This window comes from Malaclemys terrapin, chromosome 16 (genome assembly GCF_027887155.1).
Source record: "Malaclemys terrapin pileata isolate rMalTer1 chromosome 16, rMalTer1.hap1, whole genome shotgun sequence".
NCBI classification, from domain to species: domain Eukaryota; kingdom Metazoa; phylum Chordata; order Testudines; family Emydidae; genus Malaclemys; species Malaclemys terrapin.
The window spans coordinates 13,557,205-13,573,099 of NC_071520.1; the positions used below are offsets into that span (position 1 = coordinate 13,557,205).

At 47.3% G+C, this 15,895-nt stretch overlaps 1 protein-coding gene across 1 annotated transcript; it reads right to left on the reverse strand.

Annotated features, from left to right (window-relative positions):
* Positions 1-75: 75 nt before the first annotated feature.
* LOC128824591 (glutathione S-transferase theta-1-like) lies at positions 76-13,876 on the reverse strand. The gene is made up of 5 exons (XM_054006272.1): positions 13,662-13,876; positions 6,059-6,146; positions 4,680-4,830; positions 3,547-3,723; positions 76-303 (listed from the first exon to the last, which is right to left on the reverse strand). Exons 1-5 carry the CDS (start codon positions 13,771-13,773, stop codon positions 112-114), a joined length of 720 nt encoding a protein of 239 aa, XP_053862247.1. The 5' UTR covers positions 13,774-13,876; the 3' UTR covers positions 76-111.
* Positions 13,877-15,895: the final 2,019 nt, after the last annotated feature.

Genomic DNA, 15,895 nt, shown 5'->3' on the forward strand with positions numbered 1-15,895 from the left:
TTCCTCTTGGCAGGAAGGCCACGAAGATGTGGTATTGGAGAAGGGAGTGAAACATGCAGAAAAACCCACACAGAATTAGCTTTGCTTAGAGGGACACTTCCCCTTTTTAATTCAAGGTTTTAGAAGCTGTTTCACATACTCCTTCAGTTCTGGGGGAAGTTGAGTGGTGCTCATATTCTTGACATTCAGGATTATCTCGTGCGCTTGCTGGAAGAGCTCCTTCCCCACAGCTTCCTCCACCCGGCTGCGCCACTCCACCAGCTTGGGCCTGTTCTCAAAGATGTCACAGCCGCATCCTACAGGCTGTAAAGACAAGCAAAAACACAGTAGCACAACTTCCATGCAAACAGCCCAAACCAGAATCCATTTAGAGCAGGGGCCACCAAACTATGGCACATGTGCCAAACACGGCACGCGAGCTGATTTTGAGTGGCATGCTGCCTGCCCGGTGAGAGTAGGAGAAGGAGGGGCCGGAAAGCGCCACGCTGGGGGAAGAAGCAGGAGAGGAGGGAAGCTTGGCTGCCACAGGACCAAGCTTCTGCCTCCTGCCCCCACAGGGGAGAGCGGTGTGGGGCGTCCCGACTCCACTTAGCCCCCCCTGCCCACCGCTCTCCCCTGCGGGGGCAGAAGCTTGGTCCTGCGGCAGCCAAGCTTCCTCCCTCCCCCACCTCTTCCCCCAGCGTGGTGCGTTCTGGCCCCTCCTCCTCCCCCTCCCTCTCCCTCTCCCTGCCCACAATGGCCCTTGCGAGGGGGAGCGGAGCAGAGCCGAGCGCAGCGTGCTCGCTGCTCAGTAGAGCAGGCAGAGAGAGATAGGGACAGGCCTTGGGGAAGGGGGTGGAACAGGGCATATCCGTCCCAGCCCCCTGCCATGAGCCGCTCAGGGCAGGGGGCTGGGAGCACTCCCACAAGCCAAGCACCCCAGCCTTCTGCCCTGCACCTCCACACACCCCCAGCCCTCTGCCCTGACCTCCCCCCAACACCCAGGCTTCTGCCCTGCACCTCCCCCCACCCCCTGCCCTGACCTCCCCCAACACCCAGCCTTCTGCCCTGCACCCCCCCCCACACCCCAGCCCTCTGCCCTGACCTTCCCCCAACACCCAGGCTTCTGCCCTGCACCTCCCCCCACCCCCTGCCCTGACCTCCCCCCAACACCCAGCCTTCTGCCCTGACCCCTGAACCCCCCCACACTCGCAGCCTTCTGCCCTGCACCCCCATACCTGCCAGCCTTCTGCCCTGACCCCTGAATGCCCCCACACCTCTGGCCTTCTGCCTTGAACCCCCCACATCCCCACTGCCTTCTGCCCTCTGCCCTGACCCCTGAACCCCCCCCCCAGGTCTGGGGTCCCGGCTGCCGGCTCCTTGCCAGCTGGCATCCCGGCCACAGGCCTAGGTGAACAGAACCCCAGGCTAGAAGTGGGCTGAGCAGGCTGGCGGTGTAAGATTAGCATTTTAATTTAATTTTAAATGAAGCTTCTTAAACATTTTGAAAACCTTGTTTACTTTACATACAACAATAGTTTAGTTATATAATATAGACTTATAGAGAGAGACCTTCTAAAAAACGTTAACATGTATTACCGGCACGCGAAACCTTAAAGTGAATAAATGAAGACTCGGCACACCACTTCTGAAAGGTTACCTACCCCTGATTTAGAGGGATGAGACCAAAAAGCCATTTGGAATTCAAAATGAATCTCAGGTGGATGTAGTGGGGCAGCTGCCCCACTCCCTGAGAGTATGGGCTGCGGCAGGCCAGTGGGCCTGCGCAGACCCACAGCCAATGGGAGAAGGGCTTACTGGGAGTCAATCAGGGCCCAGGTTGGAGACAGCCAATCAGGGTCAGGCTCAGCCCTATAAAAAGGCTGCTCAGGGAGAGAGCAGTCTGTCCCAGGTCTTTGACAGGGGAAGGTCTGTCTCCAGAGCAGGGAGACTAGCACTATGGACAGCACAGTGCTGGCCAGGCTCGGGGAGCAAAAGGGAGCTCTAGCCTGAGGCCTGCCAGGCTGCAGGCCCTGAAGGGAAGGGCCTAGCGGGTGCAAGGGGCCATAGGGGAAGCGGCCCAGGGAAGTGGGCAGATGGAGGGGAGAGAAGGAGGCCAGCGAGGCTGCCGCCAGAGGGTCCCTGAGCCAGGACCCAGAGTAGAGGGTTGGCCTGGGTCCTCCCCCCCCCCCTTGCAGTACACCCAGCCATTGGCCGTAGGGAGTGGCCATTATAGACCACTCCAGATCCTTGACAAGAGGGATTAGACTTTGGGATGTGTGGTTGACCATGGTGGCTGGACATAGAGACTGCTGATTGACTCCCCCCTTCTTCCCTCCCACCCCTGGAAGGGTGTGTGGAAGGACTAAGGGGCACTGCCAGAGGGCAGTGGTCCTGAAGAGGATGCCGCAAGTTGGTGAACGACATGGGTCCAGAAGCCAACTGAGGGCAAGACAACGAGCGGGATACCACTGAGAGGGGACGCTCCACTGGACGGAGCTAATTCCCGGAGTAACCAGTAGGAGGCACTGCGGTGGTGAGTCCCACCCTTGTTACATTGGAAGATTTGAGATTTTGGGGCCTGGTTTCAGCTCATTTCAAGTCCTCTATTTCTAGGAGACTAGAGTAGTATCTGAGGTTATCTGTGACAGCTACATGGGGACACAGAGGGATGGTAATGTGGTCTTCCCCTTCTGCCAAACATTAAAACAAAAGGCATTCTTGAGTTTTCATTGAAAACACTTCATTTTTTGGGTTTAAAAATCTCTCTGCAGAGTTTGCAACCCCAAAATTAGTCATGCTAACACATGAAAGCCAGAATGTGAAGAGACTAGTATTTCACTCCGCTGGGCAACAAAAATAGACAAGACAAACCAACAGCACAAGTGTCAATAAGTATGTTACAAACATTATCTCAAGAGATAATCAATTTTATAATGGAAAAGTAAAGTAGATTCACACCAGCCAATTAAAAGGAGACTCCTGCAATACAAAAACAGGTACTTCATTCTTAAGGATACATACAATGGTATGAATGTGTTTAGGGATACAGAGGAAGTCCTCGCTCTAATATCTAGACATGTTTTCTTTCTCAGTTTAGACTGTATGCTCAGGAAAAAACAAACAAAAAAACACCCACAATTCTGACCCCCAGACTTTTCCCTGTGGAATTCCCAGTCTGAGGAAGGGAAACCATGCATTTCTCAATCAGTTTAAAACATAGGTAGTTTTTCCACAGTGCTGAGCGTCTCCAGTTACTCACCCTAGAATAAGTTTTAGTAACTTAGGACCTTTCAGCTAGTCTACTGATTTCCATTTATTTCTGCCAGAGGACCAGTAATCAGAGCAGGGTTGAAATTCTTTGTTCAAAATATTTTTCATTTCCACAGGAAGTGTTGCTTCAACTCTTTCAGTTTTATCCAAAAAGTTTTAAAGACCAACTGAGAACTCTTATATGAGGTATTTTTGCAGGACCTGAAAGCCATGTGTCAGCCCACTCTCCCAGCAACCCAACTTGCTTTGTCTGAAGTCTGGTTGGCAACTGGAATCAGTAGGACCAACACTCACCTGCATGAGCTCCACAATGGCCACCAGGTCTGCCAGGGAGATCTCATTGCCCACAATGAAGGGCTTGTCCTGCAGGAACTTCTCCTCAAACTGCTTCAGAGCAGAATTCAGTTCCTCGACAGCCTCCTCTAGCTTTTCTTGAGAAAATGGCTGTCCTACAGCAAGAGGCACCAGTACCTACCAGGGAGAGGAAAATGCAGCTCTTACATGTTACCTGCCAATTTTTAGTCCATCCACCATGCAGCCATGGCACCCTGAACCACTCTAAGTATCCCTCATGAGTTTATTATGGAGTGGGCTTAGTTAACGGATACTGGAAACCCCCTCTACCAGGCTAGCTAGCATTACAACCCGTTGTATCATACTCCTCCAAACCAGGCAGTCTTGTTCAGATTCTCCTCTTTGGAGACATTTGCCTTTAAAAAACATTTCACACCAACTGTGATTGCAGCCCCTTGTTTCAAGAAGAGAGGGCTTGTCTCTGTAGACACAAGCATCAGTTATGTCTAGTCAGTCAGAAAGCAGGAGGAAAGTGGTCAGTGTGTGGCACCATCTCACCCTTGCCATGCTGCATCAGTTACATGTATTTACTACTCTGGACTGAGTACAGCAGAGACAATGTTCCTGCAGATTCAATCTTGGGAAGAATTAGGACTAAAATGTAAAGGAATCTTTCAGCAGGAGTAAGTGGGGTCATTAAAATCCATAAGGCAGGGTGCTGGCTCACCAGGGACGCCATTGCAACTCAAGTTCCAGTTTGATTTCCAAATATCAGCTGGCCTGGGTCTTTGGCTAGTGAGGCACAACATCCAGAAACAGTCCCAGTCATCCATACAAGAAACTCCAAGCAAACAGCATGTCTGGCATTTTCTAACTTTTGAGTGCTGGACTTCGCAACCTCAGTGCTCTTTTAATGTGGTTTTGGGATGTAATAGAGATCTACACCACACAAGCAAGGTACCAGCTCAGCAAGATAGGTCATTCCGAGTATGCCCCTCCCCACCCAATCCCTTGCCCCACACATACTTTATAGGAAATAGGGATGCTAGGGAGAGGGGAGGTTGAATGCATTGTATGTGCTACAGCACTAGCAGGTGCTAGCAGTCAGTTCTCATGTTAACTAATATCTTTACCTTGGTTATGAAAATTTTGCACCCTTTCTCCCGAATGGTAGTGTGCTGCCAGGACAAGTACTCATCAACCCGGGCCCGTTTCTGCAGGTCTGAAGGGTACCAGTGATCAGGGGTGTTGAATTTTCGGCTCAGATAGAGAAGGATCGCAATGCTGCCCAGGTAGTAACAGGGAACAATGGGCAGGTGAATTAAGAGGAGTTGGAAGTTATTGTCTCCTCCCTCCCCACAATTCCCCAGAATACTCTTACTACCAATAGCTAGGTCAGTGAGTTAATACTGACAGACCCAAGAATCTCCCCTTAGTCCCTAATAACCAGTCATGTTCTGTAACATGAGAGTTACAACTCAGACTTCTCTTCCTGCCCCCCCTCTCCCGCTCTAGAAATGCATATACCATAGCAACCTCTACTTCCTAGCACTGCTTGAAGTCTTGGGTATTTTTCACAAACAAAATGGTGAGAAAGTGAACATTTTTGGTTTTTTTTTTTTTTTTTTAATTAAAGTTTTGCTTTTCAAGATGAACTCATTTTGAGTTGTTTCGGTGAAATGAATGTTTTAGTTTTGAAAAAAGCATTTGGAGTGTCTGCATTCCAATTCCAGCCACTTTCCTGTGGGGGGAAGGGGAGAGAGAGAAAGTGGGGGGGAAAAAAATCCACTCTCACTTTTGCTTCCCCACCTTCCTCCAGAAAAAGTGAGAAGAAGTGGATTTCCCCTTGTCCTTCCTCCATGCATACTTTTTTTAAACTGCCCTGTGATACTTTATCTTGCTTGTGGGGCGGTGGCCGGAGGGGGGGGGGGGGGAGGAAGGAGATCAGCCATCCAACCCCACTACCGCCTGTATTTCCAGTTGCAACTTGAACCACTAGAATAATTTATACCATTTACACTGGACCATATACCCATGATGGGAAAGCTTTACATTACCAGACCTGTAGACATCCTCAAGCTAGCCCCTCCTCCACATACAGTCAGCAACTCACCAGGTCCATGGAACTTTGCAAGTACTGAACCTACAGGCAGCTTAGCTGCCACACCACCTGATGCAAGTGGCTGGGCTGGGCCAATGTTTATCCTCATCTCCTGGTCTTCAAAGATGGATACACAATTGTAGCAAGGCATAAAGGACAGAAGGAACAGGGAAATATAGGACTGGAAGATGCATAGATGAGTGGGGCTGATAAATAGGGAGAGAAGAGAAAGGACATGAATGCAGAAAAGACACAAACAACAATGTATAAGAGACAGATAAGCCAAGGCATGGAGAGAGAAGAGATGAGCAAATAATAAGGTGGAACTCTGAGCAGGGGACATAGCAGGCAGATGTTAAATGTTGTGGTGATAGACAGTGTATCAGAGGGCTGCATTTGTTTAAGCCTTACCTCTCTGCTAAGGTGAAGGCTCCATCCTTTAACGCTGGTACTTTCTTCAGCACATTCACCTTGCCAAACTCTTCACTAAGGTGATGTCCTAAAAAGATTTAGGAGGAGATTAAGGAGGTGGTGGCATGCAAGGAAGATTCAGTAACTAGAGGGAAACAACCCAGCAAAGTTTAAATTTAGCACCCAAATCAAGCTACATTCTTCACCCATTAGTGAGGATCAGCAAAGTCCATGGGAATATTTGACCATGACATCCTAACTTTGACCACATAAGGGAAAGTCCTGTTTATTTTCCTAAAAGAGCAAATGGGCAACAGAGCTCCATAACACACATAGCTTTATCCTGATGCTATCTTCCCTGTTCATCAGCTCAGCATTCCTGTCTCCCTCCTGTTCATTGTCTGCATGTTCAGTGTTCTGACACTTGTTAATAGGCTTGTAAGGCTCAATTTATGCTGGTAAGCTTGTCAGCTCACGTCTGCTTCATAGACCTTGTTTTAATATCAGATTGCTGCTGCTAGAGTGTCCCAAGACCCCTATCAGGATCCCTGTGCGAGGCACTTTACATAGGCAGAGAGAGAGCCCCAGAGGGCCTGCAGTCTAATTTTAAGATGAGAAATAACAAATGGGTGTAACTGTAAGAGGGAAGCAGGACAAGGGTAACAATGATAAAGTGACAGTTACATAGGCATAACTGGAGCCAGTGGCGGAGCCAGGTGGAGGGAAGAGGGAGAATGGGGGCGGGGGGGGCAGTGCCACCTGCTGCGCCGCTTTTACTGACTGGGCAGCGCTCCGGGTCTTCGGCGGCACCTCATCGGCGGGACCTTCACTCGCTCTGCAGGTCTTCGGCGGCATTTCAGTGATGAAGTTTCAGTGCCAGTGAAGGTCCCGAAGCGAGTGAAGGTCCCGCTGCCGAAGTCCCAGAGGTGAGTAAAATTAAAAAGGTGCCACTTGTGCTCGGTGGGGGAGCGACCACTCCCCCCTCCCCCCCCAGCTACGCTACTGACTGGAGCATAGCTCAATTCAGATGCAGTTAGCTTTTCTGGCCCTGTTAGAGTGAGACAGGATTTCAATCATGCTTTTGAAACATGAAAGTGCAATATTTTGTAACTGAGTGCTGTGACACTTTTACCAAACCCCTCAAAGCCGCTGTTGGAGTTCAGGGTATTTTTGGTTAGTTATCTGCATTATAGTTTGTACTCAGACATCCGTTGCTTTCGATTATCAAATGGAATGGGCACCATTAGTTTATTGCAGGAATAACTTGCATCAGGACAGGGAGGGGAGAGAAAGGCATGCTGTCAGGTCTGAGGTAGTTAATAGACATAGGCATGGGTTTGCATTCTCATGACAATTCTTCAGAGCTCCAATACAAGATAGAAGGAAAGGAATGAGCTTTATAGCCTGAAAGGGAAAATATTTAGTTTACCTTAAGTCTGAGTGTTCACATCAAGGCCCAATCCTGAGAACCCTTCCATGCACAAGTAGTGCTTGCCTACCTAGTTAGACTCACTTGAGTGGATGACTTGTGTGTTTGCAAGATTGGGCCCTTTGTTTTCAAGCTCCTCTAACCAACTTGCACAAGTAAACCTCAGAGAGCTAAATGATGCAACTCTCAAGTCTTTTGTACTAACATTCTGGCACCTGATCCCCAGATAATGCAGAACCTTCTGGGAATTGGTTTAGTTTTCTGATACTTGAATAGTCACAAATGAGGCTTGCCATCTTTACACCGTGAAGTGGTTCTATTTGGAACACAGCCTCATTCGGCAACCTTCCAAAAAGGATACTAAGATTTTTCCACGTTTCTCTCTCTGCTCACTGCTGTGCTCTAGAAATGCCTGGAGGATTCCAGGCCTAGACTTCACTCAGGCCACACAAGCCTTTCTGTTCTGTCCAGTCTTCATCCTTTGCATCTGTTTCCCTGAAGCCCACAATGTTAGAGAAGTAAGAATGCTTCAGAGGACTAGTTCCAGCCAGTCTCCAGACCTATGGAAATTCACTTCCAAAGCAGCACTTCTGAAATGCCAACCATCCTTAGGCTTCAGAATGTGGCTTCCAATGGTTACTGAACTCTGCTTTGCAATTCGTGGTTTTGCTGTTATCACACAGATTAAATGGGTCTGGTTTTAGTTTGATAGGTGGGATTTATGTATGCAGTGCCAACGCTTAATAGCAGACTGGCTTTTATTTTCTTTTAAAATATAGCTTAGCCTGTATATTGTGTTTTTTAGCCAGGGGTTGGTCTTTACATATTAAGCAGCATTGGTTGCTATGAGCTAACATGTAATTGCCACTTTATGAAAGAGCTCTGAGGCATGGGTGTAGTTTTGGGGCAGAGTGTTGCGCCGCCCCCCCCCCCCAACTGCAAGCCTTGGGCAAGCGTGGAATCCCCCCTTCCAGATGGCCCCATTGGCCTGCTGGAGCTGCCCCCCCCAAATATAGAAGTCAAACTACACCTATGCTCTGAGGCCTTATTTAAGGTATCACCTAACAATGGTGACTCTTCCAGGGAAGCAGAGCATCCACTTGGGCTGAACTTTGTGCCCTCCTCATGGTGCCTCCCATGCTCAGCAACTTTGTCAGGATTTGAGAGTAGAGCTTGAAGCAAGAGTGCAGATCTGGACTGAAGATTTTAGCACACCCTTCACCTGCTGTCCCATATCCAGCACCGGTCTGTCTGCATGCTGAGGCCGCATAGGGGCCCACGGTGTGTCTGTATAAAAGGCTATAATAACCCTGATTTTTGCACCATGAATCCATGCCTATGTCCACACTGGTAGCACTTAGGACCTGAACATAACCAAATGTATTTAACTTACAAGGATTTCCATAGGAATCCAGGAGGTTAGTGCAGTCAGAGATACAATGCACTTTAGAATCCCTGTAAGGGGAGCGAATGTAGCAATGCTTCTCTGCTGTATTCATAAGCAACGTGTAGGCTTTGGCAAAGCCTAGCGCTGCTACTGTGTAGCATAGAGCATTTGGAGCTTGCGATTTTGTTGAAATCTCCTTCAGTCAGTCCAATGACAACGGAGTCAGTTTCTCAGCCTTTTCAGTAAGTTCATTGGCTTCTCTCCCCCTGCCCCATATTTAGTGGCTCATGGTGGTCAGTACTGAAAAGGCAAGAAGCCCAAACCTGTTTGTTTAAAAAGATAAATATTCTTTTAAACTGACAACGCTTCCTTCCCCACGGTACCTTGAATATTCTTATTCATCTCCCCCTACCAAAGTCTCTAGAAAGGCGAATGTCAAGCAAGAGCAAGGCAGAGAGAGGAGAGAATGTAGCCAAACTCCTCATTATTAGTAGGCTTTATTGCAAACTCAGGCTTCCCCACTGAATGAATGGAAGCAAGCAGGAGACTTCTTGGGGAGAGCACCTGTGCTGTGAAACACTGGAGTTTGCCATAGGCCTAAAGGGGATTCACTTAACCTTTCATTGAAGCAGTTAGTTGAAAGCTGGTGGATTTACTGCTGCCAGGCTGCACTGGGTTATATCAGTGAGCACTGGGAAAGGAAAGAGTAACTGCAGAGTGTCTGCTCAAGAAACTGCATTTCTCCTTCCTGCTGTTACTGGAAGAGGGACCTAAAGCAAGAGCTGCAGTGTGTTGCAACAGCAACCCAAGTGAATCTTTAACATGCCTATGACTGCAGTCTCAAGGTCACCCCAGCATACAAAGCCTAAATCTGACATTATGCCTTATTAGCAGCAATGGGAATGAGGGGAGTAGCTCATATGTTAGTAATTACAGGCAGTTTCTCTTTTGTGGTTTATTCCAGCCAGGTTTAAACTACATTTTATGTCATCAGCTGGATGGCAAGGGAGCATCCCTGCTGTGTCCGCTCACGTTCCCCTCACCAATAGGCCTGCAGCAGGAGCCAGGGAGGGGTAAAATCTCTGCGTAATGTAGAGCAGGAACCAGCACGGGGTCCGAGACACAGCAGCTGCTGCAAGGTCAGCATAGACCCATTAAGGCCACATAACTTTGACAGATTCTTCTGTGTGTGTCATAGCTCAGCAAGATCCCAGATGGGGCTGCCTGAACTCAGCCAAAATGGGCATTTCCTAGGCACAGTAAAACCCCGGGAGTCCTGTTTGCAGAGAAGAGTATCCGATTACATGTCCTCACCTAGTTCACACTTCTCTTGGTGAACTATCGCCTTTGGTACCAAAGACATTTAGCAGGCACCGCTTTGACTTCAGGACAGCAGATCTGGCATCCTCTCCAGAACCAGCTGGGGCAGCTCCGGCTACCAGCATGACAACATAGATACTGCCTGGGAGGCAGCTTGTCAAACATGAGCAACTAAATGAGACTCATAAAACCCCCACTGGCGTGTTTATGCCACCCCTCCCCCCACATGCTATTTTGTTGCTTCAGACTAGCAGTGCATCCCCCACCATCACAGAAAGCATCTTGTGCTCCATAGTAGCAGGGTATGGAAGTACCTCCAGAACTTTAGAGGATGTAGCTGGGAGTACTTGGATTACTTTAGACTCTGACTCAGAGCAGAGCTTCCAGCCCCTGCCTCCAGCTAGGAAGGGACTTGTCCTAGAGTGAGCATTTCGTATGTAATTAGGTGTGCTAGGAGAATGCCCACAGGATCAGTCCCAATAGGCAGGGCAATGCCAGCTTTCACCTGGCATGAGAGAGGCATTCAGGCACCTGCCTGAGGCATCAGTACGTATACCCAGAGGCAGAAATATAAGGACCTAGGAAACTTTTACAGTAAAAATTTAGGCACTGAGGGATTTGAGACACCTCTAGAATGAGGTAGCAGCTGAGGGGTTTTGGTGCCTAAACTTTGACCTTAGGTGCCTCAGAAGTGGCAGTTCGGTGCCTAAGTGCGTGAGGCATAGAGGCTGAGGACACTATGAAAGACCAGTCACAGCAGCAGGCTGGGCAAGTGCTTTCACTTAAACAGGGACGAATGGAGAGCTCTCCTTAGCAGGGCCAATGTTCTGGTTAACGCCGCTTAACTGAGAGAGGAGTTGCTGTTCTTTGTAGAGGGAATATCCATTGGGGATGAATGGAGCAATTAAGTGCATATTAATAAATGAAGGACGAGGGAAAGGAGAGAAAACACAAGTCATAGTGAAAAGTCTAAAATCCCTGCTCCCCTTTCAAAGTTTGAAGGCTTTTGAAAGGTAAGCCTGCAAAGGAGGTTTTTTAAAAAAGAGTTGTGCCTTGTTTGTTCTTTATGGTGGATAACAACCCACAAAGGCTTTCCCTCCCTTCATTGTTTGCAACATTGTCTCCTGTTTGTTTGTTTTTAAATTAGTAAAACATCATGAGTGCAAGGCTAGATGACCTCCTGGAAGACTCAAGAGGATGTTTGTTATGAACTTGAGCTGAAGGGCCCAGGGCATTAAGTTTTTAACAAAAAGAGTCAATTTAGCCAGAGTGTTAGTCATTGACATTAGATAGGTATTAACAAGAGACAGACATCAACCAATAGCCAAATGTAAAGCAGTTTGATGAAAACCCCTTCCTTTCTCAATCACTCAGTTTTCACTCTTGTGGTGACTGGAGAGCTAGTGCAGCGTGACATCACAAGCCTTACATCTAATCTACAAAAGAGTCCTCATTGCTGACAAGGGATGTTGGCAACATGCACACTTGAACTGGTAAGCAACATGGCTGTTCTTGTAGTTGAACTGAGGACTAAACATGTTCAGCACCATGTCAGAAGTGATTGTTAAACCCCGCAGCACCAGGTCACCCACCAATCCCTCCATGGTCAGTAGTGGGAAATTTTCACAGTGTCAGCAAGGCTACCGAGTTTTGTAGGAAAGGCAAATTAAAACAAAACAAAGAAAAAGTAGAGAAGAGAGAAATCCCACCTTTCAGGCTCTTTCTACAGTCCCCCTCACCCCCACTCTCTTTAGTAGCTCCAGAATATACTCCCATGGAAGTTCTTCACTGAAGAGTGGTTTTAGAGAGTGGCCTTTCTCAGCTCTCCATATCTGCTGTCTGCATATGTTCAGAGAGTCACAGCTGCTGACTTTAGTGACAAAAATAAGTCCCTAGGTTTTGACTCCAGCTCCCCTATAGCTCAAACACAACTAGAAGGGAGTTCACACATTCCTTAGAGTGCTTATCAGAATTGTCTACCAAGCTCCAGTCAATTACACCAGCGTAAGCATGTTGAAAGGAAGGGGGAGCACACGTGTAACTAACTTGGCTTGCAGACCTCCTATTACAGCTCAGTTCTCTTTTCCCCCCACTCCAGGGTTTAGGAAAACAAACCATACTAACCCCAAAGCCCTGCCTGAGTTTGTAGGCCGAGCATATTTTATTTGAGGCAAGTTCCCTTCACCAAAGGTCACTTTCCAGACTAGAACCACAGTTTAGAGTGGGGGCAGGCAACGGTCTCTGCTGCAAGAGCTAGAAGTTTGCCATGATCACCTAATCATGGGAGTTTTTTTAATTTCATGGGCCGTCCGCATACTCCCCCTTATGACAGGCAGCATTTCCATCCTACAAGAATAGGGGTACATTTGAGCAGAAGGCATAAACATCCCCTTTAAAAAAAAAAAAAGAAGTTGGAGGGGAGCATGTGACGCAGCTGGCTTTTACCCAGTGAGATAACGGACACTTCCAAAGAGGGAGTAAAGGCCATAACAGTTTGGTGGAACAAACTTTCTCTTGACTGCAATGGGAGAAATCTGCAGGTGGGGATGGGGCAAGAAAGGCCATGATTCGAGAGCACAGTAGGCCAGACAGCCCCAGCAGATATTGAGATAGATAAGAATATTTATAGGTTACTCATTACTACAGCATTTAAACAGCAATTAGTCTTAGTCTCTCTAGTACCCATTTTATGGACTGTGCAAGAATCTGCTTCAGGGTCATAAGAGGGAGACAAAACTCAAGACTTTTTTAGTGTTAAAGATGACCCATTAGAGCCAAGGTTTAGATCCAGATCAGCAAGTCTGAATTACAGGGAGCTGGAGACCACTCAGCATAGGCAGGACTTTTCAGAAAGCATTTCTGCTCAGTGCTTTGGTGTAGTCATGTCATCATACAGGAGAAACATACTTAGTGGAGTATGGAAACAGCAGGACTACTGCTAGTAGGAGCCTGCACGTGTGACTGTGAGAGCATGCCCCTGGCCCCATTCCTTCACTTAACAATGCTCATTAACTAGTAATATGCTTAACTGTTGAGAATCAGAGACTGGGTATAACCTTGCACCTCCTAAATGTGAGCCTGACAGTTAAAAACAGCCAAGACTCCACCCCACCAAATGTTCAACTGTTACAACAGTGCCCCAAAGTACAACAACAGAAAAAAGCTTAAGGAGCTGGGGCTACATTTCTTTCATGTGTCTAGTTTCCTAAATAAGATTTCCACTCTCAACTAGAGGTCAGCAATGAACAAGGCAAAATCCCTGTTTGGGGGGACAGAGCTACATTAGGGTTTATAGCAAGGGAGGTGCCTGGGAATCAGTTACACCTGAGAAGTGGAACATGCTGCACAGTGCCCAGTGCAGATCAGTTCTCCTAAGAGCGAATGTTCTCCCTTAAGAAGTTATTGCCAGGCCCCCCTAGCAAAGTAAAGGGATAACACACGCACAGGTAAATGTGCCTTTCACTCACCTTTTAGCAGCTCCACATCCTTGAACTCAAATGGGATGTTGTTTTTTTTGGCAAATATAAAGAGGGCTCGGCAGGGCTGGGAGCGGAGATCCAGAAAAAGCTCTACCACCATTCTGGCAGCTGGGATTCAGTGAGAGAGAAGCCCTACAGCCTAGAGAAGAAGAGCCTCTCACAGCAACTCAGCCTGCAGTAGGTGGCCTAGAGGCAGGACTGAGAATAACTTCTGCATACCTCTGTTAAGAGCCCTTAGTAAGCAACTCAGCCAGTGCGGCTAGTTACTTTGGCCCAATCAGGAGAGACTGCAGGGCTCATTTGGCTGGAAACACTCCAATGCTAATTCCCTAGCCATGGGAACAAAGGTTGAGGGATGGGGGAGGCAAAAAGTAGATAAAGACTGACCTGGATTTATGAAAGGCCAGGCCATTCCTCTTGTCCTTTTATTAATTTAAACCAGCTCAGTTAACAAAACGGTGGAACTGCAGTAAAGCTATCATGACTGCTGAGTCCTTTCTGACCTCAGCCCATCAGTACTGAGACCGTCAGCAGTTCATGGCAGGGACCAGGGGCAGCAGTCTCAAAGGCAGCTATGTGATGTAGGTGCCTAAATCCTATTTTCAGAAGTGACTTAGACACTTACGAGCCTAAGTCTCATTCAGAGTCAACTCTGATTTGCAAATTGGACTTAGAGCCCGTTTGAAAATTTGCCATATTGTCTTGGGCCTAGCACTGTCAGTGCTTTATAGGATGAGCCCAGTTAATGGGAGAAAACCTTTTAAAACACTGATCCCAGCTTGTATCATCACTGGAAGGATAGCAAGAGAATTTATATCCTGTTGCTGCACACACAATGTAATCCTACGCTGAGTTCCACTGAGTTCATTGCATGATGGGGGTCTAAATGCTTAACTGCTTTAGTGAAGGAATCTGTCCACACTGAATGAGGCTGAAAAACTTCTACATGACACTGACCTCTGTAATGTGCTTGGAGATCCAAGGATGAAAAGTGCTATGTGAAAGCTAGGTATTATAACTTTTTTCTATATAGGTTTTTATCCACTAATCAGTTGTATTATGTGGCAGATTTTAAGTGCTAGATTGTAGGTATAAACGTGTAACAATCACTCCTGCACAGAACCCTGTTAGGAAATATTCTGGTTTACAGGTATGGAAACTGGGTTAGTTTATCTAAGCTGCTGCCAACCACAAATTATCTTGAGGATTCTACCTTGAGCAGGCCAGTGTGGTAGAAAATTGAAGTGAATTTCACAACATTTTCTCTCACCTCTCATAATGCCCAGTGCCATGTTAACAGACTTGAGCTCAACCCCACTGCTTACATGGAGCTTATTGCAGAATTGGGTCCTTAGGCAGAACTCGACAGAAGTTCATTAATACAAGTACAATGCACATTGGCTAAGGAAGGTATCACATAACTTTATTGCACCTGGGCCTGTTTCATTGAGTTACTTCACCCCCCACCCATTTTCTCTTTGATTTATTTTAGCATTATAATTTTTTCTAATTGAAGTGGATAATATAGGGCCTGTGCCTGCACATGCGATTGCTTTCCAAGTACAACAAGGTACGTTTCCAGCACGGTGCACGTTCCTTTAATTGGCGTGGAAGCTCCCCCTCACAATACCTTGACATTTTACCTCTGAAATGGAACCATATTTATAGATTCTTCTTAGCTTAACAAGTTCTGCGAAAGCTGTGCCAGGTCATTTGAAAGGACAGTCAATACCTGCAAGCACAAAGTGACAGGATCAGGCTTCAAAGGCAAAAGCATTCCGAGCAGCCAATTGCAACAGCAAACAAGGTGGGAGACTTTGGCTCGTTTCATCAGGACTGTCTGTCTAAAAAAAAATTTAAATCAAGGCCAACAGTTTTATTATAATTTCAAAAGAGTACAGCTTATTGGGAGGATGCAGAGACAGGTGCCCATGGCCCTGTTCATATTAGATAACAGCTGAGCACTTGGAGAACTACATGCTTTTTCTTTACCATCACTGTCACTTCAGTAGTCAATATTGTGAAGTGTGTAATAGAAACAGCTGCTGTGCAGAGATTTGGGGAGATGGGGGGGGATTAGCATGAAAGATGGTTTTAGCATTATGCAGGTGCTGTAAAAGGTATTGTATTCCCCCCTCCTTCTACAAAACTAGACTCCCCCCATCAATTCAAGATAATTTAGTCACCCATCTTCACCCCCCCCCCCCCCCAAAAGCCCTATC

Coding starts and splice junctions, on each gene's coding strand:
- LOC128824591 (XM_054006272.1), bottom strand. CDS start 13,773: ATGGTGGTAGAGCTTTTTCTGGATCTCCGCTCCCAGCCCTGCCGAGCC. Junction 3,724..4,679: donor GCAAAATTTTCATAACCAAG/GTAAAGATATTA, acceptor TCTCCCTGGTAG/GTACTGGTGCCTCTTGCTGT. Junction 304..3,546: donor CCATTGTGGAGCTCATGCAG/GTGAGTGTTGGT, acceptor TTGTCTTTACAG/CCTGTAGGATGCGGCTGTGA.